Source organism: Pelecanus crispus, chromosome 7 (assembly GCF_030463565.1).
Source record: "Pelecanus crispus isolate bPelCri1 chromosome 7, bPelCri1.pri, whole genome shotgun sequence".
NCBI classification, from domain to species: domain Eukaryota; kingdom Metazoa; phylum Chordata; class Aves; order Pelecaniformes; family Pelecanidae; genus Pelecanus; species Pelecanus crispus.
Window position 1 is genome coordinate 22,854,484 of NC_134649.1, and position 26,026 is coordinate 22,880,509.

General features: G+C 52.6%; 1 protein-coding gene across 2 annotated transcripts; it reads left to right on the forward strand.

Moving 5' to 3' along the window:
- SEMA7A (semaphorin 7A (JohnMiltonHagen blood group)) lies at window positions 1–26,026 on the forward strand. Of its 2 annotated transcripts, none has more exons than XM_009480239.2 (14): window positions 1–180; window positions 15,913–16,046; window positions 16,973–17,023; window positions 17,333–17,428; window positions 17,813–17,897; window positions 18,445–18,555; window positions 19,889–20,028; window positions 20,401–20,579; window positions 20,785–20,893; window positions 21,289–21,487; window positions 23,299–23,414; window positions 24,046–24,197; window positions 24,751–24,818; window positions 25,211–26,026. In XM_009480239.2, the coding sequence occupies exons 1-14, from the start codon at window positions 69–71 to the stop codon at window positions 25,558–25,560; spliced, it is 1,902 nt and encodes a 633-aa protein (XP_009478514.1). In that variant the 5' UTR covers window positions 1–68; the 3' UTR covers window positions 25,561–26,026. The 2 variants fall into 2 exon arrangements, with proteins under 2 accessions (XP_009478514.1, XP_075569964.1); XM_075713849.1 differs by having other exon boundaries at window positions 25,214–26,026.

The following is a 26,026-nucleotide window of genomic DNA, read 5'->3' on the forward strand; positions in this document are numbered from 1 at the left end:
TGTATAAGGCAAGCGATGCAGCTGTCAGCCTCACAAGCTCATGGTCTCTGCTCGCTGAATAAGTAGAAATGGGCAGGAGGTCACCCGTTACCCTCTTCGTGGCCCTGTGGGCCAGCCAGCTGAGCATGTGGGCAGCGGGGCACTCCAAGGTGAACCCCAGGATCATCACAGCTCCGCAAGGTAAGTCGCGGGCTGCTGTTGGCTGCAATCTTGAGACGCAGCAGCAGCAGTAGTGTCTGCTACTCCCTATGCCGTGTATTTTCTACCTATGCCTTGTCTTTTGAGAAGAGTTGGTGGTCTTTTATTTCTTTTGTCAATTTGGGGAGACTTTTGGCTCTCATTAAAATGAGCTAAACTGCGTGTGATCTCAGGAAGGGGCTTCTGGCTTCCTTGATTGCTTTTAATTGAATTTTTAAATCCATGTTCTTGCCAAGTCTTTTCTTTTATATATTCTAAAACCATTTTCCTACAAGCTGGGTATATTAAAGGCTGTCAAAAGCCCTGAAACAGACACAGTAACCATTTCCCCTAACTTGCAGGGAGAAATGGAGAAGTGTATTTGCATAATATAGTTAATTTTCTTATTAATCTGATGTCCTTACCCTGTTAGCTGCAAGTGAGTTGTGTGAGTAAATATTTGCAGAAGATCACTATTCTCTGAGAAAATATATACATCTGAAATGGCACACAAGGACTTGTAATCAGATCCAATCTTAGAAACTGAACAAAGAAATGTTTTCAAGGAGCAAGCTTAGAGCACAGCCCAAGCTTCGTGTGTTGGAAAGAACAGACTAACGTTTACTGGTTTTATCATGTGTCTTCCCAGTTTTTTGATTAATACCCTCCAGGGAGGCTTTAACAAAAGACCCCGTCTTGTCCCCAGTGGTTCTGGTGTTTGGCTAAGCCGACGGGTTCAGCTGAGCTGCGGATCTCACGCTGCTCTGCAGTACAACAGCTTCTCTGTGTTTCCTATTTGCTGACAACTTCAGAGGACACGAATTTCCCGTGGTTTATTCTGCGCCATCTGTTATTCTTGTGCCGTTGTTTATTATGCCCTTCAGGCCCACTGCCGCCTCTGGATGAAGGGCCAGGAGCAGAGGGAAGGGCGGTGGGTGCATGGCTTGGAGGTGGCCTCTGCCCGTTGCACAAAAGGGAGAGACACTGGCAGGGAGGGCAGTCAAAGGTTGCTCCTGGTATTGCGTCATTTGTTTTATTCATGAAGGGGCTCAGAAAACAAGAGGGGGAGAAGGCATGGAGCACGAGACTGAACAGAGGAGGGGGGTTCACGTATTTTTCCATAGATGTTTCCCCTTTGCTGCTTAGGGGAGGTGGAGAAAAGTTGAATTACAGGGGTCTGGTGTGTTTGGAAATGCCGGTCCTGGAGTAAAACTGTGCTGAGGGGGAAGAGCAAGCTTGGGTGGTTGATTTCCACCTGTCTCCGTGGGCTGTGCTTGGCATCCACACGCAGTACAGTCATTTGGCCTTTCCCTGCATCTGTGTCAGACGGTGGCTTTCCTGGCATTGAACACAGCAAGGCTCTGTCACCAAGAAAAACCAAATCCAATTAGTGTTAGGACACTTCCCTGCAAGCTCAAGCTTATCTCTGTTTCTCTCTCTTTTTCTGAGTGAGAGCTTAGCTGGGACACAGGCTGAGAGGGATTTCAATTAGGGAGGTATCAGAGGTAGCTGGGTGGTACACTCATTAAGAGTCACTCCTGTCCTATTTAACAGATTGCATTTTGCTTGGCATAACCTCTACCCTTTAGGAAGTGGGTCTGTGGGTGAGGAGGAGGATGGAGAGGAGGCTCTGGAGGAGGGTGAAGAAATCAGATGGGCAAAGGGGATGGACAATGTTTAACTTTCCCAATGCTCCAGACACAGTGAAAGGCACATGCAGCATCTTTAGTAAAGCCTGCAGCTCAGCACACTGCTGCTGTTTGCATCCACATATAGAGGCTCATCCCTCGCCGTGGGGGTGATGGTGTTGCAGGGCTTGGTTTGTGGCTCGAGTCCTGGTCCTGCAGGCTGGAAGTGGAATGGAGAAGAGCAGCAGTCTGGGACATCTGCATGGGGGGTCATGCCGGGGCTGGGCCTGGTGTGCTGCATTTGCTGTGGTGCAGCGCTGGCCTCAGCCCTGGGCTCTGTGGGAGCTGGCAACGTTTCACATAATTAAATTTCTTACACGTAACAGCCCATCGCTAGCACCAGGTATGGCAGCCTCAGCAAAGATACCTAGAGATGTTACAGCTGTGTGGGCAAAGGGAGGTATTTCTGGTGCTGGATGGAGCCGAGCAATCTCCAGGAGGGAAGAGTATGGGGGTGGCATCCCTCCCCAGGCTGCGGTGCTGGGGGAGAGGAGGAAATTGGTGCTGGGCAAAGCTGCAGTTGCCCTTCCATCTCTCAGCCTTGCTCCGCTTGCCAGCACCCCGCCAGACATGAGGAGAGAGCCCTGGCCTCGCTGCAGGCAGCCTGAACTATGCTGTTTTGCCACGTGGTCCCTCATTGTCCAGTTTCATAGCAAGAAATAGGTGTGGGGACATTGCAAGCTGGGAAAAAAAATGTAGCTGGGCTTAGGTGGCATGATCTTGAGCTCAGGTCTGAAGACAAAGAAACAGAGTTGGCCTGTCTCGGTGCTTGGAGCTGCCTGGATTTAAGTAATTTCACAGTCCTGGGGACTTGGACTTGCAGCGGAGGGTGGCTGGAGCACCATGCTCTGCAACTCTGCCTTTCTATGAATGCAGTGCGTATAAAGCCAGCCACGAGGCCTCAGCCGCAGCTGCTGTTCTGCCTTTATTTTGCCTCCCTGATGCTGCGCTGCAGTGCAGTGCAGGAGGGTATAAGGAAGGGGCACGCTTTTCCCCAGCATCAGCCCCGTTTCAATGTGTGCTTGGGAGCGTTTGCCACCAAAGGCAGTGTGAGGGATCCCTGGAGCCCTCCCAGCAGCTGGCACAGGTGCCTGGCTCTCAGGTCCAGCTGGGTAAGCAGTTATTTGAAAGCATGTCTGACTCTGCATGATTTCTTCCTCTTGGGGGAAAGACACTTGGAGCAAAGGTCAGCTCCAGACCACTGGTCATATCTGAAGTGCTTAAGATCGTTTTTACTGACAAGGACTTTTCCCCCTTCCCCTTTGCAGCACACAGATGAGTCAGGGTCTCTTCTGGCTGTTACCCTCACCAGTGTCCTAACGAAGGAAGATTGTAAATCGCAAGTTCCCTATCTGTTGAGATTTGCAGAGTGGGAGTGAGTTCAGCCTTAGCAGCCTGGGCTGGCGCAGAAGCAAGTGCTTCAACCTTGTACGCTGTGTTCTTGCTTATCTTCCCCTTTATTTCTATCCTCCCCCTGCCTCTGTGTATTTTTCTAGCTAATGCTGACCAGCTGGGCTTTGCTTTGAAAAAGGTGCATTCGCATCCCACACTGAGCTTTTGCTTGTCAGCACAGATATGGTGTTTACTCTTCTGGTCCATCTGCAGAGATGGAGACCACTGTGTCCCGGGGCTGGGCAGAGCTGTCCGGGTGACAGAGCAGGCAGATACAGCCCCTCTGTACAGAGCAGGAGGGTGGCATCCCAGGCTGGCTGTCTCATGACTGGAAAGTCACCGAGCATTGGGAGAGCAGAGGAGTGCAGTAAGGACCACAAGGAGCCTGAGGCCTTTGATGCAGAACAGGAATAATTTTTAGCTCCTGCCATGGTTAAGATTGTCTTGTCCCTGTTTACTTGCATGTGTGTAGATCCAAGACAAATTCACAGCCCCTGGCTGGTTGCCTGCTGCATTTATGCCCTGGGGTAGGGTGAGGTCTGGCAGTGTAATTATTCCCCTCTTTCTGATTAACAGATAAGTCTGGAAGCTGGAGGGGATGGGTTCTGAGCTGATGTGTAGCTCAGAGGAGACAAGCAGGTCCCACAGCGGAAAAGGAAGGTTATATACTTGACCCTTGGCTGCCTCAACTGGTTAAACTGGCTCTAGCCAGCCTGGGTCATGGGGGGGGAGGGGGGGGGGGGGAAGTCAAAATGGTAGTTCCTGGAAAATTGTCCACGCTGCCCATAGTAGTAGTTCCTGGAAAATTGTCCACACTGCCCGTAGTAGCTCCTGGGCTTTGCCAAGCTCAGCTGTTTCTCCTTGCCATGGGAAAACTGTGCCAGCAAGCACCGCTGCGTGCTGTAAGACCTCTTCTAGGAGCTCTTCATGCCCACCGGTGAGAGCTCTTCTAGGAGCTCTTCATGCCCGTTGGTGCAACAGTGCTGTGTTCATCTAGCAAAGGAAGAGGAGAGCTGACCAGAGATGAGGCCAAACTCATACTGATGGGGAGTGGTGGCAAAATGAGAGATTGTGGTGCTAGCACCAGCTTTTACTCCTCAGTAGCAGTGGCACTGTTTTCTCAGGAGCCACGGTCCCCACAGGTGTGAAACATCTTTGTAGGACAGTTTCACATGAAGCTCTTCGAGCATCAGTATTTCCAGGAGAAAGCTTTTCACTTTCCCAGCAATGCTGTTTTCTGCAGACGGCTCATTTTCACAGGGTGGGTGATGCTGGTATCATAAAATGTTGGTTGAAAATATTTTTTGCTCTGCACAGATTGAAAAAGAAAAACAAACCAAACAAACAAAGCAAGTGAATCACAACCACCTCCTGTTGCAAGAGCATGACACAAACAACAGGCATGGGCAAACTAATGAAAGTTGTGGCTGCTGCACTGAAATGCTCAGGGCTGGGAAAGAGAGCCAGAGGCAAATTGCTGACCCACTGCCCAGCTCTGTGCCTGCCCTCGGGGTGATTCAGGGTCAGAATTGCAGAAAATTGGCCTGGGAAGGTTTTCTGTAGTTGATATAGTCTGTCTCGGTGCCTTAAAGTAGAACAAACTAAATCTAAGCCTGAGTACTTGAGTGCAAACTAAATCTAAGTAGTGAGTATGAGATGCTTTTTAAAGAAGCTTGTATCCAGAAAAAGGGCTGGAAGGTGATTTGGAAGGAGGAAATTGCTTGTTTTGCAGCCAGCTGTCTCCTGTTGCGCTACATCCTGTGATGTATGGCTATTCCTGGTTGCTCCAAGAATAGGACTTGTTGGACACTCTTTTCTTTTCAATCCCAGCTCTACCTGGTGTAGCAGGCTGTGTCTAACTGCGTCTGGTGTCTGGTATGACAGAGAAATGCTGTAAGAGTGCCACAGGAGCTGGATGTGGAAGCATCTCCTACCATCTCTACTAATTTCAGCACAGATTAAGTCTGGAGCAACAGGCTTCCTATAATAAACCCAATATTGCCTTTAATGACAGCTCTGTTTCTCTAGTGCTATAAATATCCAGTCCGCAGTTTGAACCCTGTTGACTGGTGTCAGCATTCTCCTGCAGCAATGACTCTGCATCTAATTATCCACTTGGGTTAAATTAGTCTCCTTCATCAGGCATGTGTGGACTGGGAGGGAGAGGGCATTGCAAGTTTAAGGAGCTGTAGGAGTTTCCTTGAGGAATGCATGGACAGTCCTAGCCAGACACCTGCCCTTGGGCTGCTCACAACAACCGTGGCCATGGGTTTGCTCGTATCTTGGATAATGCAAGTTTTGGAAAGTCTGATCTGAGTGTCTGGTTTCAAACGACTGACTGTAACGTGGTGGTTTGGCTTTCCAAGTCTGACTAATGCGGTGCTGCAGCCAAAGATGGACGTGAGAAGAATGGATATTGTGTGTTCCCGCTGCTGGGGGTCAAACAGGCAGAAAGGGGATGCTAGGAAGGTCTGCATGGCCTTCCCTGGCACAAATCCAGAAGGCTGCAGGGCTGAGACCTAGCTGACATTTGTTACAGGCTTTGGGAAGCCTACAGCAGCAGGTAGGAGGGCTGCAAAGAGCATGACAGGGCCCTTACCTATCTGGTGAGATTCTCTAGCAAGAAAGTCCCCTTGCTGCATGTGTAATCTCACCTGTTTTCTGTAGGGAGCTGAAACTTCATCCTCACTCTGGAGCCACAGATCTCTCTTCCCACCTTTAAACCTCTGCAGAGGCTGGAGGCTCCACGGGGGACTGCACAGGTCCCATTGCCCCATGCCCACCTCCTGGATAGCTTCCACTGGGCTGGGAGAAGAGGGTATGTGCCTGAGAATGGTTTCTCGGCTGCCCTAACTAGCAGCAGGGAGGTGGGAGATGGCTGCCAATTAAGCTAAAAGGTGAAGCGGCTGTTTTGCTGGTGGGTGTGCATAGAGGTGCCCGGGATGATTTTTATTCTGGAAGGCTTTTTATGATAAATCAGTCTCTGGAACCTGATCTTCCTAGTGGGAGGGGCAGCCATGCTCTCCAGAGAGCAGCTCTCCTGCTAAAAGAATCCTTTTGTTGTTCTGTCGTTCCAGTGACCGTATAATAAAATACCATAATCACAGGCCAAAGTTCCCCAGCTTCCAGCAGGAACATGGCACAGCTCAGGACTGTCATTACAGAGAACGGCTTTTGGAAAGTAACAAAACCTGGCTCTAAATTTAGCACCTGCAATCCGTAGGGTGCAGCAAGCAGCTTGGCTTCAGGGCTAGTAGGGAAAAATGTACCTGCTAGATGACAAGCTGCACCTGTGAAATCAAAGGCTCTGGACTCATCTTGCAGTGGCACAGGCTTCAGTGCTGCATAATTTTGCGGGGGGGTGAGCACGCAGGGGAGGCCAGGGGATATTAGTAATGTGTTAGCATGCATAGAAAACACTGCCATGCCTGTCATATAGTCATTTTGTGTTTAAAAAGGAGAAATCCATCTTTCCTGGAGAGTGAAGCCCTCTGGCTCGAGCCTGTAGAGGGTAAGCGGAGCCCTGCAGTGCTGCCTGTGCTCACGAAGCCCTGCCTGATGGCAGAGGCTTTGAAGTCAAGGCTTGTTCTTCCTGCCTGCAGGTTAGGGGTCTCTTTTGTTGCTTGCTGAGTGGGCGTTTGGGACTGCTGCCCGCTCTGGCTTGAAGGCCCCTCACAAAGGGGATATAGGCTGCATAGCTCTCAGAAGAGCTTTTGAGCAGGCATGCCCATGGCCCAGCAGCTGGGTTACCAAACCGAGAGGTTTTTTTTCGCTTTCTTCCTGCTCTCGCTCATCCCTGTGCTGAATACTGCTGTCTGCTGCCAAGATGCTCCGGAGCTTACCAGAAATAGAGTGGAAATCATTAATGTGCCAGAATATTTGCCTTCTCTACTGTAACTCTAAAAAAGGGTATTTGTCTAGTTCGAGTATACTCTTGTGAGCCTGAGCCTTTCCTCTGTGCTAGCGCGGCCCTCCCGGGCATTTGGATTGTATGCAGGCTGAGAGCTTTTGTAGGATATATCCCCGATAATGTGGGCTGAATTGTTTCCTTTGCTCTGGAGCATTTTGCTATTGATGGCAGGGATTTCTCAGGGGCAGCAGAAAGCAGCCGCACAAGCACCCCGTGATTGCAGGGTCTTCAGGAGCGGCTGGGGAAGAAGCCAGAGAAGAGGCAAGCAGTGTTGTATGGTGGCAGTTGGGAATGTAGCTTGGGTGAGGGTGGAAAAGTCCCGCTGCAGAGAGGATATAGATGTTATTGATATATCCATGGCCTTGCTCTTTGCTTTAGAGGTGTGCTTAGAGGGAGTCGAAAGCAGTCGGGGAGGGGTGTGAGAAAAGATAGTGTGAGGCTTCTTGGCAGATGATTAAATGCTGCTTGTCACCAGACTGTCTTGGGGGAGACAGGATGAGAAATACCAAACAGATTAAACCCGTTGCTCTGACTTGCTGTGAACATAAAATAAGAATGAGGAGTGAAATGTGTAAGGCAATTAGGTCTGGGTTTGAGTAACCTGGGCTTCCCAGCTGCATGTCTCCCCTCTGTGCTTTCACACCTCTCTTTCTTCTGGGTTTCCCACAAGCCCATGGACCCCTTAGCCAAGGGTTCAGGGCTGCATGCCCCCCTGATACTCTCCAATCTCCTGTGGGTTGCCTGTGCTGCCCAATGCTGGGCTCACTGGTTCTCCATGTGAAGGACAATGGTCGCAGATGGAGAACGAAAAGTAGAGCAGCACACAGCCCAAGCCCTGGCTCTGAGCTGTGCTGCTTCTGCGAACCAAACTGCAACATTTCCTGCAGAATGGAGGGCATGGGAAAATGACGGTCAAGGCTTTTACCCACCCTGGGCTGATGTGAAAGCACTTTGCCTTCACTGGGAAACCATTTTACTTACTCTATCCTTTCTGGGCACACACGTGCTCTTGGGATCCATCTGTGGGAGTGGCTGGCTAAAGCAAAGGCAGCTGCTCTAACCTCACAGCATTGCTGCCCTACCTGGCCAGGGGCCTTCCCTGCCCCGGTGGGAGAAGCTGTGTCAGTTATGAAATACTTAGGAGATAACTGATGCCTGCAATAGGGCTTCTTCGATCTGCTTTCCAGACCCTGCCCTTTCCAGAGCTGCTGGTCACAGCCAGTGACTGCTCTTGGACTCTGGCAGTCGGTACTAGAAATGAGTATGCCTGTGTTTCATCAGTGGCTTTCCTGCTTGTGCTCTCTGCTCGGGGCAGGAAGACGAGAGATTTAAGCAGCATGGCTGCTGCGTAAGGCTCTCATGGTGGGCACAGGCACAAGCTGGGATTCTCTCTGTGGCAGGGAGCTGCGTGGCCCCTAGGAAAGCACGGAGGGCTTTAAGGAGCAGGAAACACGTGTGACTGTCTGGTCCACTTCATCAAGAGACGTTTTTAGCACTCTTTTTGGTTGCCTGGTTTCCACTACTGCTCACTAATGCCTTTTGGCCCGTGGCAGATTAATGCTGCACAGGAGTTTTGGGGGGTCCCTGTAGGCATCCAGAAAAGGTGGCAGGGGAGAGGGGAGACCGGGAGGGGAAGGCAGGCAGCACAAACCCCTTCTGGGACGCACCGGCCACTGGATTGATGGGCACATGATCATGGCCCATGCTCCCAGTCCACTACCTTGTGCCAAGCTGAATAGGTAGGGGACAGGGAGGGAGTGAAAGGGGGACAAGGATGATCCGGAGGGAGCTCTTGGGGGTCCAGGATAGAAATTTATAGGGGATAGGGCTGTATTGGTTCTGGTTTTTGTTTTGGTGTGGGTGGTTTTTTTTTTTATTTTCCTTCCTTGAGACATGACTGGTGTTGGAGCATAGGTTGAACTGAAATGGTGCGGGGCTGCCCCACACACCGAGCAATGTTCCCCAAGGGGTGATCCTTCAGCCTGTGTCTCTGCTTTGCCAGTGCTGAGAGGTGGCTGTAAGGATCTCTGCTCCAAGGGGTGCAGCTAAATCCCTCAGCAGCTTGCTGGTGGTGTACACTGAGGAGAGGAGGGAACAACAGGCCAGGTTTTTTCATGAGCAATGAGAAGCAAGTGGTTTCCCACATTGTATTGCCTTTTCACCCCTTTCTCAGAAATGCCTCCCGCAAAACAGTATCGTTTTCCGTGAGGTGCGTTGGCTGGTGGTGTGTTGGAGACCTTACAACTCACAGCCCTTACTTACTCCGTGGCAGGTCAGAACAAACCCCCACAGAGCGTCCCTCCTGGGTCGTCTCATCTAGAGACAAATTGTTCTTATAAAAAACCCTGTCACTGCAGGATCTGCTGGGTCCCAGAAGCCTGTCAGACTACTCTAGGCGTCCATCCACTGGGAAGGGGACGGCTGGCGGGTGAGCAGGGCTCTGGGGAGCACCTCCCCAGTCCAACTGTGGTTTCCTTGTGTCACATTGCTTCCCTTTGGGCAAAGTCACGGGGGAGGGAAAACATAGCCACTCCGTGAGCACAGCAGCTCCCTGGAGGCATACTTCCTCCTTCCGAAATGTCTCAACTTAGGTATTTATAGATCATCTTAAAAAAAACCTGCAGCTTCGTTCTTGCTGGCATCTGCAGCGGAGCTGGGGAGACAGACAGCGTGTAGCTCTTGGATGGGAGCAGTTTGGTTCAGTCCAGTCCTTCTCCCAGGGATGGAGGGGGACCCATGGCAGCCCTGTGAGGTGTCTCCATCCCTCTGGGGTTGGGTGCTGTGACTTCCCACGCTCCCCTTAGAGGGTACCATCTGCTGGTGGGGCTCCTGGGCTGGTATCTGGCCAAGGAGGTAGGAAATCCAGGAATCATCTGCCTGGTCTTGCCTGAGGGAGTAGTGAAACTGGAACTGCACTGCAGAGTTGGGACTGGGATCAGGAGTCCTGACCCCAAAGTGGGTGACTAAGCAGTGGACCTGAATCATGTTCCTGGCCCTTAAAGGAAAGCAGTTGATCTGCCCATGCTTGGCTGCTTGTCATGCATCCTGCATGTGCTGGGGAAATGGGAGCGGAAGAGGGATCGATGTCATCGAGTCGAGACGGCTCTCATGTTCCCAAAAGCGGTGTGTTGTGCAGGAGCCTGGAGCACACAGTCAGTCCTGACTCATGGCTGGGCCCCCATGGTCCCACAGGTGTAGGGGACAAGACCCGGGGACGCCCCTGCATTGCCAGTCCTTGAGTCTCAGCATCGAGCAGGCAGCTTTTCCTTCTGCCGTCAGAGCCAATGCCAGCTGAATTGCAGCAGAGACATGCTGCTATCAAGGTCGTAATCTGTTCAGTCTATTCAAAAAGGAAGGAAGAAATAAAACCTGGGAAAGGAGAAATTGTTTGGAGAAGGAGGGAACCAGGAAAGGATCTGACCAGTGCATGATTCAGGCAGGAGCGTGCTCACTGTCAGACCTACAGGCAGCAGAGCAGGTGGCAGTGTCATCGGTGTCGTGCCAGGGAGGGTAGGACATGTGACAGTGACGACTGACAGCGTTATAACGTGTTATAGTGAGAAGAGTTCCTGGGGCTGCCAGGTGGATTGCCTGGCAGACTTGGCTGTGCTTGCCACGGTGGTGAGCTTTGGCGCTGCACCAGTTTAAATCCCATTTTGCCATTTGGCAGGTGGCCCAGACCTGTGTCCTCATTGTACAGCAGCAGCAGGAGAGTTTGGAAGAACACAGGCAGCTTAGCTAAAGGAACTTCCCCCGCCCAGGGCAGACAGGCTCTGTGGTGTAGAGCGGGTAATGCCAGCGAGCAGGTAAACCGCGTACCCTGCCTGGTTTCCCCCCTTCATATTCCAAGGGGGGTCCCACTTAACAAGGGTTTTATGAGCAGCAAGTGAAGGATCTGCCTCTCATCTGCATCAGTGCCACTCCCAAGAAGCAGTGGGGTCTTATCTCATCCTCCTTCCCTTTTTATTTTTCCCAAGCTTTATTTCAGTGTCTTATTTTAAAATGCTGGCACCAGAGCAGATTTGAACCATAACCTCCATTTTAGGGAGACGCAGTCCTCCCCCAGCATCAGTGAATTGTAGGCCTGCAAAGACTTGCCTGCTACTGGTGCTGGGGGCCGTGCAAGCCGGTGACTACGCTGAGTGTCTGGGATGCTGGAGCCAGCTGCCAGACTGGGGAGTGGTGGAGTGCGAAGGGGAGAAGAACCACCATAGCTGAGTCAGCCCTCCAGCCAGGATGAGAGCTGAGTTGTTGAGTTTGCCTGCAATGAGGCTGCACACCCACGTTGCTTCTCTAGTTGGACATCTGTTCTGTAGGTGGGGGGCACGCTCCCCACCCCACTGCACAAAGCTCTGGGAATCAGACCTCGCTGTGGTGCTGGGGAGGGCCAGGCTCTGCCCAGGCTCTTGGTGCCTTTCTGGAGGGGGGTCCTGAACCCAAAGGGAGCCAGAGAGCCCTTCAGGATGTCATTAAAGCCAGGTTTGCTCAAGGTGTGTCTAGGGAGGCAGGCCCGTTTCACCCTATGTCGCAATCGGATGGGAAGCAGGATTGCTTCATCTGTTACCTGCATTGCTCTGTGTGTGCTTATGATGGGCCTCCCTGCCCTCATCTCATCCAGAGCATCTCCCTCGTCCTTTCCCACCCCCTCCGTTGCCTCACCCCACAGGCATCCTTCTGAGATGCACTGGGCTCTCTCCTTCTCCCTCATTTAATAGTATTTTTCTTCAGTCTGGTGTGGTACTCTCCATCTCGCCTGCAAAAGACAAAGCCGCTCTTTCTCCCATTCATTCCTCTGGACTGGGGTTTGCATTTCAATTGACAGTTGTGCCATTGATACGTGTGCTGACGGCGGGGTTTGCAGTAAATGCCAGGCAAAGGGACTCGGTGGGGTTAGCGAGGCTCTGGAAATGAGCCCTGTTTCTTCTGAAGCTTTGGACTTGATTTCAGAGGGAGGGTGGTGGCAGGGTCATGCCTTCCCCCTTCCAGGGGGGCGAGCCTTTCTTTGCAGTGTCAAAAGCAGCCTTGGACTTGCTAGGAGAGGCATGTCCCCTTCTTTGGGGACATAGTGTGGGCCATTAGATGCCCTCTGCCTCATCATCCCTGGCTCTTGAAGCCTTTTATATCACAGCCTCCCAGTCTGGGGGTGCAGGGCAGCTCCCCCCCCCAGTCCTGCCAGATGAGAAGCAGGGGTGAAAGGGATCAAACTGCTTGCTTAAGCTGAGCTGTTTAAGGCAAAGCAGGGGCCGAAGGCCAGCTTTGCAGGTGTCCTGGTTTTGGCTGGGATAGAGTTAATTTTCTTCCTAGTAGCAGGCATAGTGCTGTGTTTTGGATTTAGTGTGAGAATAATGTTGATAACACACTGATGTTTTAGTTGTTGCTAAGTAGTGCTTACACTAGGCAAGGACTTTTTTGCTTCCCATGCTCTGCCAGGTGCACAAGAATCTGGGAGGGGGCACAGCCAGGACAGCTGACCCAAACTGGCCAAAGGGCTATTCCATACCATATGATGTCATGCTCAATATAGAAACTGGGGGGAGTTGGCTGGGGGGCAGCGATTGGTGCTCGGGGACAGGCTGGGCACTGGTTGGTGGGTGGTGAGCGGTTGCATCACTTGTTTTACCTGGGTTTTGTTCCTCTTTTTGTTGTTTTCCTTTTCACTACAATTTTATTATTATTATTTTACTTTCTTTTATTTTAATTGTTAAACTGTTCTTATCTCAACCCATGAGTTTCCTTACTTTTGCCCTTCTGATTCTCTCCCCCATCCCACCAGGGGGGAGGGTGAGCCAGCAACTGTGTGGTGCTGAGTTGCCACTGGGGTTAAACCACAACAGCAGGTCAACCGGAGGGCTGACACAGAGGCATGGGGACCCCAGCACCCGCTCACAGAAACACCTTTAAAAGGCTCCCTTCCAGATGAAGTTAAATCAGTGCTGGAGCCGCGAACACACTTCTGGGCCCTGGCTAGCAGAGCTGTTTACTCTCAGCTTAGTGATTCAGTTCAGTCCCCAGGGAGCAGTAGGATAAATAATATGTTGGCACCAACCAAATTATTGTTTTGGGCTTATTTGTTTCTGGCTGTTTGGAGAGAAGTGTGTCCTTGCAGGTTGGCACAGCTCTCAGAGCTGAGCTTAAGAGGCAGTGTTGTGAAAAAGCCTCAAAACAAAACCAAAGGTAATAGGAGCATGTGGGGCTGAAGTGTGCAAAAGGGTGAGGTGGAGGAAGAGGAGTGGGGGATGATGCAGGTATATATTTTCCAGGATTAGCAGCAAATTTAGGGGCTGGGCTGGAGGTTTGAAAACAAGAGCAAAGTTTGCTGAAGTCCAGCCAGACCTGCTTGCAGCATGTTGGTGGTGGGTTGTGCTGGCAGTGGCAGCTGGATGGGGGAGAAGGGCTTTAGGGGCTCCTGGGGGTGGGGGGGGAGGGCTGTTGCCTGCCTGCTCTGCGGGTTGGGCCAAGAGGGGGATTTTGAGGACTGCTGGGAAGAGGGGGTGGTGGAAAGGGGATTAGTCCTCTGTTCCTCGGCAAGCATAGACTGAGTCTGTGGCTGATGAGATGCCCTGGGCTAGCTGGCATGCCCAGCTGGCTTCTGGCTTCCCAATTGTAGGACCAGTTAGGCAAATGAGTTGCACAGTCACTCTGAATGTGATGCCAGCTTCTCCAGCAGGCAAAGCACATGCTCAGGAGTTTCTCCCAGTCCTTGGGCAGAGGAGAGACAGTGGGGACGTGGAGTGGGCAGGGACTGCCATCCAGCCAGGCTTTCTGGGCTGCGGGGTCTGGACTGCTGAATCCCTCTCTGCTGCCGTGCAGCCCTGTGGCCTCCATCCCACGGTGCAGGGGAAGGGCAGCCCAGAGGTGTTGCGCTAGCGAGAAGCTGGGGGCTGGAGGGCAGTGATGGTTTCTGTACCATGGCACACCTTCTCTCTTTGCGGCTGAGGTGCCCGTGGGTCTGGCAGGTTTTCCCATCACCAGGCAGTGGCTGGCAGCAGCTGCTGTTAGCCAAGCCGGTGATGGGAAAGCCTTGCTGGCTGGGTGCCGTTTAACCCTGCAGGGATTAGAGACACCGAGGAGGTGGCGACCAGTATACGGAAGTGGAGAAAAAAGCCGCAAATCAAGCAGGCGTTCAGTAGCCTCAATGCATCTTTTTTACTTTTGGCTCTGCAGAGCCTTGGCGGCACCCCTGCGCAGTATGCTCTGGGCAGAGGGGGAGCGCTGGGCTGTGCAAAGATTGTCCTTTGCCTGTCCTGCCAAGTGCCCCTATAAATAGAGAGGGACACGTGCCACTGATTAATTGCCCGTCTGCGCAGGCAGCCAGTTCCCGAGGCATACGCAGCCTTTGTCTGTCTGCTGGGAGCAGCAGCACTTGCCAGGAGAGAGGCCCTCTCTTCTTTGGAAAAGGGAAAAGAGGGGGGGATGAAAACGCTGTGCCCTGTCACACTAAGTAGAGATCAGTCCTGATAGGAAACTTTTCCCTCTTGGAGGAGCAATCCCTTTCAAGTCATTGCTGCACACTACAGTAGGGGACAGGGTAGCCTATGGCAGTGCATGTGCCACATGCATCGAACCCTGCTGTGGGGCTGGGTGCTGGCACAGCTGTTCAAAGCTGCCCAGATGTGGACCTGCACCATCCCAGAGAGAGATGGAGGACCAGTGGACCCCATTGAGGGATAGCAAAAGCCCCAGGGGAGGAAGCTCACAACTGTGATGTGGTGCAGGGCCAGCCTCCCACACCTGAGCTGGCAATGCAGAGAGGAAGGGAGGATGTTTTTAGGAAAGAGGAGCTGGAAAAGTCAGAAGGAGAAAGAGGAAGGAAAGAGGGGAGGACAGGCAGTTCTTCCTCCCAGCTGGGCCTGGAAAGCTTCCTATCTGCAGGAACCAGTTGTGACATGGGTTGTAGGTCTTGCAGTTCACTTTTTGTTCATGTCTGGGGCGTGGAGCCCATGAGTTGCGGCTTTACGTGCACCCTTCCCCTGTCACATGTGCTCCAAACCCTGTTCATCCCTCCTGGCCCTCGGAGGTGGGATGCTGACAGTGCAGTTGGATGCTGGGCTGTGGCTGGTAGGAGATGATCTACCCCATGGTCATGGGGAGGTTGACCCCCTAGCTGCAAGGCAGTGCAGCAGCTCCTCTCCCATTCAGCCACGTAAGAATTCACAGCTCCAATTAAGCACGTGCACAGTCCGAAAGTGGGGTACAAAAAGCTGCAGGCGTGTCAAATGCAAGAGGGTGCAGGAGCCAAATCTATGAGATAGTTACCTGGGGTGGTTGTCAGAGGATGGCCAGAGAGGGGAGGGAGCCCTTGTTCTCAAAGCTGGGAGGCAGGAGGCTCTTGGCCATTTGAGCAGGTGGGAAGGCAGCACTCACTTGGCTGCTGCAGAGCCAGTTCTAAGTCACTTTGAGCTTCTGCTCTCCTGCAGGAGCTCCTGCAGCAAAATTTCCCTTCCTCCTCCTCTTTCTCCATCACCAGCCCTGCAGGGGACAGGCAGGGGCTGCTCCATTGTGCAGCTCTCCTGCCTCTGGGACCAAGGGACAATAGCTCAGCTCTGAGCCCGGGAGCTGCCTTTCCCTGCCTGCCTGGCACTGGGCCAGCCATCCCAGAGGGCCTCCAGTCCCATGTCCTTGTTTTTCTCATCACTCACACCAAGGACATGGAAAGGGAGTTAGTTGGTCAGCCTGAGCTGGCTGCAGGTGCTCTCCAGTCAGCTGCGGTTCCCCTGACAAGTGTCTCCTCTGTGCTGTTCCTAGGTGTGAAAGAGTATGCATTTCCCAGGAGTGAGAAGTACCCAGTCTTCTATCATAAAGAAAACAGCTCAGCCATCTACATCGGGGGAGAGGGAAAGCTTTATTACTATGACTTTGCAACCTATGAGAACTACACGGTAAGGATGCTCTGCTAACAAGTTTGGCCCTGGAGCCATATAAGATGATGTCCAGCATTGGTCTCTCAGCCCAAATGCTAGATACCTTGCTCGGTGTCTTTGCCAGCAGTGAAGTCAGGCCTGGAAGGGTCTGGTCTCTGTCCAGCCTGCCCCATCCATCTGGGAAGCTGCAGCATCAGTATGATGAATGGCTGCAGCAAGGGGGAAGTCTCCTACACTAGCCATGGGTGGGTTCTTCCCAGGCTGTGATCCTCCTGAGGTCTTTGCTTGCCCTGGAGGGAGGATTTTTCCAGTTAGGGACCCTTTCTTCAGCGTGAGAAGGGATGCTCAGACTCATGTCACCGAGGAGAAGCTATGTTACCATCCCTTTCCATTGTTGTAGCCTAGGCTGCTTTTCCTCAAAAGCAGGAAGTTCTGGATCAGCTGGGCACTGAGTTAATACAGCAGGAAACCCCCCCAGTTGGGTTTCTCATGATCCCTTCTTGTCCTTCTCAGACAAGTCAGTTGCTGAATTTTGGGCCCCGGTACTTCCCTTCTTGTTCCCAGGAACAGTGTGGTTCATGTGTCCCAGCCCTTGGACACCACCACCCACTGTTGAACACCCATTCCCCACAATGACAGATCCTCTCCCAAAATCCTTTGGAGAGCAGCCCAGGCTGGCTGCCAGTCATGCCTACCGCTTTGGCCCTGCATCCCCACTTCTCCCCATTACCTTGAGGGCCTGAGAAGTCCAGCCCAGCCTCCTCAAGGGTTTTCAAATGCTGAGGTGGGGAAAAGGGCTGTGTTGCAGCCCATGTGAGTCCATGATATGCTTCCTTTGCCTCTTGTGAAGAGAGTGACTGGCATGTAGTGCATAGGGCTGAGCCCACATCAGTTGGCTTTTAGAGGGAAGGAATTGAAGCATCTCTCTTTCTCTTTTATCCTAGGAAGACTTCCCAGTGAAAAATGAAGGACAGTGCATGATGCCTGGGAGTTTGGTAGGTCCTACCTGTGGTGGAACAGCATGTGGAACAGCTGGGTGGGTGACAGTTGGAGGGCTTGAGTTTGAAGGACTGCTGGGGAAGGAACTGTGTATGCTCCTCATGTGCTCTCTCTGGGTGAAGACCTCCAGTGCCTGTGGAGCAGGAGATCAGATGACATGATACTAGTTTTCTCCTCTGGTTTTAAGACCCATGAAAAAGCTAAGAAGCCATATAGCAGTGTGCTTGGCAGCACTGTGTGCTTGGAGCTGTGGGGCTGTGCTCTGCCATTCACAGATGCTCATGTTCCTCTTCTTTCTCTTGCAGGAGGACAATAAAAATTACCTCACGTTGGTGGAGAAGTATGGAGATGGGATGTTAGTGTGTGGGACCGGTGCCTGTGCTCCCACCTGCTGGAACTTGGTATGTTGTGGCCACCTGTGATGGGACCAGAGCAAAGCACTTGCTGTTTTTCGTGTTATCTCCATCTGTAAAATGGTGCCCTGATCCCCCCCACTCCTTCTCAGAGTGCTCCGAAATGCCCAAATGCCAGCTTCCTCAAGGAGCTTATCATGACAGTGCGTGCCGCCTCTGTGCTCACTTGTCATAGCCCCCCTCTCCTTGTCTTCTGCCTGCAGCAGGGTCTCTGCCTGGCCCATTCAACAATGGGCTGCATCCTTCCCTCTTTTGGGCTGTGCAAGCCAAGGAGAGCTGCTTTTGTCCTGCCCCAAGGGTGGATGTGGGCACCTGGCTCCCCTGCCTTCCCTGAACCGGTCACACTTAGGGACCATTTCTGTCCTTACCCAGACGCAGAGAAAGGAGAGCACTTCATGGGATGGGAGAGGTATTGCTCCTTTCACCCCTGACTCGAATACCCTCGTCATCGTTGATGGTAAGTCTGACTGCTCACGTATTTTCAGTCATAGTGCTGTGCAGGAAGGCAGGGCTCTCTAACAAAAAGGGGCATCTTGAGGCTGCTCCAAGGGCTTTGTCCCTCTGCTCTAGTTGGTGATCAGCCTTAGTGCTTCTTGCTTTTGCCTCATCGAAACACACATCCTTCCAGGACAGAGCACAAGGTTGTTTATTCCTGTCCAGGGCTCATGGAGGTTGAGTCTCTGTGCAGGAGGGTAGAGTGCAATGGAAACAGTGGGGAAGGAGAGTCCTGCAGTAACTCCACTGCTGTGGACCTGGCAGAGGGACAGATGAGCATCCTTCCCAGAAGAAGAGCAAGAATCTGTCCCTGCCACTCTTTAAGAAAAAGGACTGGGGGAGTCCTGCCAGGCCTGCACAGTCCTAGGCAGTGAGGACTGTGTTTCTTGACCTCTATTCACCATCTCTGTGAGTCCATGTGCCCAGAGAGTTCTTTGGTTTTTTTTCTCATAAACCCTTCTGCCTGCTCTAGAAACAGCCTGCTGCAAATGAGCCTTCCTGTCCCACAGGTCATGACATCTACTCCACCATCAAGAAGAGCCAGCAGAATGGCAAGATACCCCGTTTCCGTCGAGTGAGAGGGGGTGGAGAGCTCTACACAAGCGACACAGTGATGCAGAGTAAGTATGGGGGAGATCCTGAAGGCGTGGGACCTGCTGCTTCGCCCCACCAGCCAGATCAGTTGGACTCTATGTCAGTCCACAACTGTGGGCTGTAAGTAGGCAGTACAGCTTGGAGGGGTACATCCTCTCTGCCCAGCTGGGGTGTAGCTCCAGAGCTTCTTGTTTGGGTTTGGTCACTCCTAGAGCTGTGGAGAGGGTTGATCTGGTCCCTGTCCACCATGCCAGTGAGGAGGGACCCAGGGGCTCCCTCCAGCTCTCTTGCTGCCAGCTGGGGGAATTTCATCTCTTTGCTTCTGGGACAAAACAACAGACAAGTGAGTTCCTCTTGCTCGGGGTGAGGAGATGGGGAAATGGAGAGAAATGGGCGGCAAGTCCCCTGTCAGATGCTGGAAGGAAATATGGTTGTGTAAAGGTGCCCATCAGCTGCTGTGCGGTGGTGGAAACAGGAAGAACAACTTCCACTCCGGGCAGTGACTCTTTCCAAATCCCCAGCCAGGGTGAGACCCTGAGGCAGGAATGTGTTGGGCTGTGCATGGGACAGGGTGGGGAATAGAGAGAAAGGCCCCTCCTCAATTTCCATGAGCTTATTACCTTGCCTTCCCCCAAGCCTCGCCAGTGACACTGAGAAATGAGAGATTATTGAACCCCTGGCCAAAGAAAAAAACAAATCAAAATGACACAAGGGCAATACAGAACTTGTGCATGTAAGGCAATGGAGGGGGTAACCCAAGGCACCAGCAAGCAAAACTGATAGAGCCAGAGCCGTGAGGCCAATTCTATGCTTACACAGAACTCCCTGCCATGGGGACGCCAACTAATGATACTCAGAGGGACCCTGCTGCTGCTGGGGATGCCCTTTATGGCAGTGGTGTATTAATAGGAAGAGCATCATTGGGTTTTCCACAGCAAATACAAACAACAGTGCAGCTTGCTCCCACTGTGGGAGCCTTCCTCTATGATAATAGTTCCACTGCACAAGAAAGGAGGACAGGTTTCCTTTGCTGCTAAGCAGCTGAGGCTTCACTGGGCTCTGGGGACTTGGCCTTCAAGGGAACAGGTGCGTGGAGTTGGGCAGGAGGGAGAGGAAGGGGAATGCACTGGGAAGGTGGCCTGTGAAGAGTGGTTGTTAGTGTGATGCACCAGTCAGGTGTAGAGGATGGGCTCGGACCTCTCCTTTGCCTGGAGCACAGATGGTGTTTGCATTCCCTCATCGTGTTTGAGGGTGAGCGGGTAGCTGCGGAGCACACTGGTTTGGTCCCCACTGGTGGCTTTTTAGATGAAACGTGCGTGTTCAGGCCAGGATTTTCTGATGGCTCACTTCCCTTTTCAGACCCTCAGTTTGTCAAAGCCACCACATTAAGGCATGAAGACCCTCACCAGGACAAGATTTACTACTTCTTTCGTGAAGACAACCCAGATAAGAGTCCCGAGGCCCCTAGAAACATCTCCCGAGTGGCCCAGCTGTGTAAGGTACCACAAGAACAGCGTATGGTGGGGAGGCAAGAGTGTTACAGGGGTGGCAAATGGACATGCCAGATCACCTGGTGTTATCGGCACATGATTTGGCCCCTCTGGCTCAATTCTCTCCTCTGCCACAGAGTTCGTATGGGGTACGGTCATGTCCTTTAGCCTTCCCATCCTCTGGCTCCCATCTTGCCTGTAGGGGAGAGAAAGCCCTGTTCTGTCTCACTGGGATGTTAGAGAGGTACATGATTGTTGCAGTGACCAGCATCAAATATACCTCTGGAGCATCCCCCAGTTATCCATCCAAGATGCTGGACAGGGAGAGACTTTGTGTTCTTCTGTGCCAAACCCTGATTCCCTGCTTTCCCTCTCCCCCAGGAAGATAAAGGGGGAACTGGTTCGCTCTCTGCTTCCAAGTGGACCACCTTCCTGAAGGCCAGCTTGATTTGTGTTGACCCAGTCACCAAGGGCAACTTCAACTGGTTGCAAGATGTCTTCTTTGTCCCAGCAAGTAACTGGCGGCACTCCAAAGTCTACGGCCTCTTCACAAACACCTGGTGAGGGTCTTTGCAAAACAGGGAGGTGTCCTGTCCCATGGGCCAAATCCTTTCTTTCAGCCCTTTAGTCTCTCTGGCAGGCATGTGCGTGGAAAACAGCCAGAGTGGATCCGGTCAGCGAAGGTGCAATGCACACAGCCATGCCCCAGCCATAGTGGTGATGGCCAGTGTCTCCCTGACCCTCTCTTTGTCTTGTTGCCCGCAGGGGAAGCTCTGCTGTTTGCGTCTATTCCTTTGAGGACATTGACAACGTGTTTCGGACATCCAAACTCAAAGGCTATAATGGTCCCAACCCAGAGATCAAGCCTGGGCAGGTGAGTGATAAAAGATGCCCACATTAAGTGGACAGGCCTCCCCAGGCTAGGAGGGCTAGTCCCTGCTCTGCCACTGCAGTTGTCAGAGTAGCTGGGGCAGGTGAGGGGACAGTCCCACCACTGAGCGGCCAGGTGGGAGCTGGGGCAGCGGGGAAAGTTGTAGGCACTGCAGGGGAGTGCGACTTCTGCAGGGGAGATCACTGGTAGGACCTGGCACGAGCACAATCACAGCAGCCCCAGGGCTTGTGTTTACCCCCAGGACAGGCTTGTGTGCTGTGCCTGGGCATCCTCTGGGCTGAGGTATCTGTGCTGTGCTTTGCCTTGCTCTCCTGCCCTTGAGCCTCATCCTCAGGGACCTGTCTGACTCTGGTGGCTTTTGTCCCCTCTTGCCGCAGTGCGTTTCCTCTGGACAGCACACCCCGAGTGAGACCTTCAAGATAGCCGACAGCCATCCGGAGGTGGAGGACCGGGTGGAGCCCCTCTCCCCCACCAAGAGCCCCTTATTCCACAACAAGCATCGCTACCAGAAGATTGGGGTGCATGAGGTCTCTGTGGGTAACAGACGCCGCTACAACGTGCTTTATCTGGCAACAGGTACTGGCAACCATTCCCTTGGGAGTTCTTCAGTGTTTGCTTTCCCCTCAGGGGCAGGGAACCCAAGGGAAGCAAACGAGACTCCCAGTGCAGAGCGAAGCAAGGGGCTGTGTTCCCAGCTTGGCATATGTTTGTCAAGCAGAAAAGAGCTGCCAAGTCCCAGTACAGCTAAATACATCCAATTTGTCTGCATAGGCAAAGATGGGCTGAAAGCAGAATCCCAGCAAGTGGGATTTACCCAATTGGGCTGCTTCAGCCTGTGGTAGGTCTCAGGCCAAATGTTTTTAGGGCAAGGGAGGGGTAGCACAGCTCTCCCCAGGTGCAGCTTTACACTATGAAGCAGAAATCCTTTGCAAAGGGACCCACTCCATCTCCTGTGTCTGCTTGCTCTAGTGCAGCAGTGCAGACTTCCTGCAAGGCCAGCACCTCTGGCCGGAGACACAGCCAGCTGATCACAGCTGCTGGCGGTCCTGGGGCAGCTGGAGATGCTGTGGAGCTGGGCCAAGGCAATTCAGCTGCAGGTGAACAGGATGGAGAGCAAAAGGCTGGCAAGCTCAGTCAGGTGACTGCCTGGGTTCCCATGCAGTGCAGCTACTCGCTGCCCAGAGGGTGCAAAGGTCCCTAACCCAGTGCTTCCCTCTCTTGCCTGCTTCCCTCCCTGGGCTTGGTCCCTACAGCTGTGCTCATCCCTTTTATCTGCACTGTGCCGGGATTTGTTCACTGGCACTTGTGGAGGGACTTTCTGGGGCTTTTGTTTCCTAATCTGTGATTAAAAAAATGCAGACGGCTCTCAGTAGGTGGCCTGGGTTGGATTAGGGCCCACGCATGCTCAGATTGTTTTTATCTTGCCAAAAGCCTTAGCTTAAATGTGGCTAACGCCTTGCAGAGTCCCGCCAGGGAGCTTGCTCCAAGATGAAGGGCTTGGCAGGGTAGCTGCCCACCCTCGCTGGGCCGGGTGCGGAGGGAAGGGCCAGCACCTGGGGGGTCTCCTGATCCTTGGCTGACCTGGGGTCACATCTTTCACCTCCCCCTGGTTGATGGTGGAGAAGGGAATGACTATTTGGGAAGGGGAAACCATGCAAGTACTAAAAGAGGGTAAACAATGAGGATTCCTGAGCCCTGTTTCCTCATGATCTGCCTTTCCACCCCTTCACCAAACTGACTCGTTTTCTTAAACCACCAGTTTGGAGTCATTTAATTTAACCTGATCTAGTTAAAGCTGTCCCTGCTCACTGCAGGGGGGTTGGGCTAGATGACCTCTAAAGGTCCCTTCCAACCCAAAGCATTCTATGATTCTATGAATTGGGGAGGGGAGTCAGTTTAATTAGAAAAAAAAGAAAGGCAAAGACCCAAGTTTCAGCCTCAGGCGAGTGGTGAGATGAGGCTCATGCAAGAACAGGCCAGTGATCAAAGCAGAGTAGAGCTCGAGAGTGGTTGGTTTTTCTTGCTGAGGCCAGTTACAGCGCAGCTCATCAAAGCAGCCAGGTCCCAAAGGGTGATGGGAAATGGGTTCCTTGTGGCTCTTGGCTGGGAGGATGACAAAGCTCTGCTGTGGGAAACACTACTGTCTGGGGGATGATTTCCTAGCAGAGCAAGCAGGCTCCTTCTGAGAAAAGTCCTGTCTTCTCTGGGTGGCTGGTTTCAGGAATCCAGTCAAGCCTGGCTCTGCAGAGTGGGTATTGTCTGCCACAGCGAGGGCTGGAGGCAGAGGTGGTTCTCTGCCTGGTTTCACCACCTATGCCTGCAGCCCCTCTGCCTTGCCTTTCTGCTCTCAGCATGCTTCATCAGGACTCTCCCCTCTTTCTTTCTAGACAAGGGATCCATCCACAAGATTGTGGAGCTGCCGGATGGGGTGCAGAACATCATGGAGCTCCAGGTCTTCCCAAACAAGGACCCGATCCAGTCCATGATCCTGGACCACAAGAGGGTGGGTTTCTGCCTGCTCCATAGAAAGGAAAACAGTGGGTCAGGCTGTAGCTTTAAAAGCAGGCAGTAGGGGAGGCAGGGACAGATAGTTTTGTGACAGCCCCTGGATCTGGAAGTGGCCTCTGGGTGGGTTTGTGAGGGGTCCTGCAGCATGCTTTGCTAAATCCTAACACCTGGGCTGATGTCCCCAGTCCTGGGTAACTCTGTGTGGTCAGTGGGCAACAGAGCTTTGCAGACACCTCCTCTCCTCTGGAGGTGAGGGAAGAATGAGGCTGTTTGCTCCCTGGGCCAAATCCCAGCACAGTGTTCTCCTCCCCCTGCAGTTTCCCTCTCGTTGTCCAGCCTTGCTGGCAGATGAGCTTTCAGACAGCGCTGGTGCTCCATCCTGGAGGTGACGACACTGCTGTCACTGATGGAGCAAACTTATTTATACACAGGGCTGGTGGGGGAAGGATGGCTGCTTCCCCTCCCGTGATAAGGACATATGACCGCGTTGCCTGGAGACCTACCAGCCCTGCTGGTGAAATCCACCCCAGTATCACAGTGAAGCTGCAGGAGAAGTGCTAGACACTCGGAAGGTGGCACTGGGACACGGTGCTGAGATGATCAGCCCCTCTGCTTCCTTTCTGCAGGCGATGCTGTATGTCGGCTCAACAAATAAAGTTATGGAGATACCCATGGACATGTGCAGGGTGTATCGCAACAACTGTGACAGCTGCTTGCTGGCGAGGGACCCATACTGCGGGTGGTTCAATGGGAGCTGTCAGTCAGTTTATCTAAACCGGTACGTGGCGCTGACAGCTTGCTGTTTCTCTATCACCTTCTGCTGGTTGCTTTCATGTGAGAAATACCCAGACCCACAGTATTCCCCTTCCTGGCCAGGGCCGCACATGGTTTTGAGGCCATCTTCCCATCACAGAGAGAGTTGAGCCCATTGTGTCCAGGCAGTAACAGTGCAGGCATCTGTGCTGTCCCCAAAAGCCGTTCCTCTGCAGAGATCTGTCCCTCCTGCAGCACCCTTGCTCTGGGGAGGGAGAGGTCAATGGGTTTTGAGCGCTCAGCCCCTCTTTTGCTGTTTGAAATGTGTGTAGCTCTTCTGGTTGTGATGCTGTTTAAAGTGGTTGATGGTGGTGAGCTGCTGGGTCTCATGTTTGTCATCCACCAACCTCCTGAGTGGGGGTGTGGGGTGTGTTTTTCCCTACCCAGGTTAGTAGTAGGTGTTTAAACTTTCTTCCTTATCTGATCCACCACATCTTGTATGGGCGATTCCTTTCTTAGCCCTGAAGTGCTGCTTTCCTGATGTTAGTGCTTTGTTAATGCTTGTTCCCATCTGCTAGGGAGGTCCGTCAGAACCTGAACCTGGACGAATGGCAAGGAAAGTGCCAAAAGGGGGATATTAAGGAAGGTATGTAAAGGTTTTGAGCTGTAGACCGTTTATCCAGGGGGCGTTTGGGGCAGGGTGACTGATTCTCAGGTCTTTGTACGGGCTGTGCCAGGTGTTGCAACTCGTTGCTGGGGAACTGGGAATGACCATGCTGAGACCAAGACGCCAAGCAAGTCTCAGCTTGGAGTTAATCGTTAGATAATGTATTTCTGAGCTGGATGAGAGGGCTCAAACTCTGTGTTTGCTGATGTCCAGGGAGAAGAGTCCCATGGACTTCACCAGGCGTGGGTCACACCCTGCCATTGTCATTAAATGGCCGTGTTACATGTCCCCATCGACCCAACTGTTCTTCCCTCCAAACTTGTGGTTCCTGGAGATGCCTGTCTCATCCCCCTCTTCTCAATTTCTTCTAGTAGATGACTACCAGACCATCACAGTTGTCCCTTTCTCCCGCTACTACCTCAACTGTCCCATTGAGTCCCACTATGCCACCTACAACTGGTACCACAACAACAGCCTCATCAAGACCTGCAACACAACCCACCCCCAGCAGGACTGCTTCCACTTCATCCAGAACGTGAGCCACATTCACTACGGCCACTATGTCTGCATCTCGGAGGAGGACGGCTTCAGGCAGGCTCTGGTGAAAGAGCACCTGGTGAACCGGCTCAAGTTCATGTCCCAGAAGGGCCAGGCCACCATGACATTTGGCTCTTGGCTGCAGCTGCTCCTGATGGTGGTGTTGGTGGAGCTCTTCCACTGAACACAAGAGGACTATGTTCCCACCATCCTCACTGCTGCCACTCTTCCTGCACTTGCTGTCTGCTGCTGAGACGAGATCCCCATTCTCTTAGTCACACCTTGGACATTAATCTTTGAGTGTCCCAAAAGGGGTCCTGGGCAGCAACCCCTCCATCTTTGGCCTTGGTTGAAGACTCATGGTGAGGAAGATGCAACTGCAGGGCCAGATGGAGCAGGCTTTGGGAACAGGGAGGGAAGGGGTTCCCTAGCAGGCGAGGGACGTTCACAGTACCCAGCAGCGCGAAGGGAGTGGTGTCAGCCTCTCCCCCTGAGCCTGCACTGGTAGCTCTGTACTGGTTATCGTCCAGAGCCTACCCTGGGTGCGGACATTCAGGGGACTTCTGCCGATGTGCATGCACTGATCCTCAGGGCACGATGACTCCTCTCTTTGGGAACGTGCATGTGATGAAGAGGAGGAGACAGCCCTT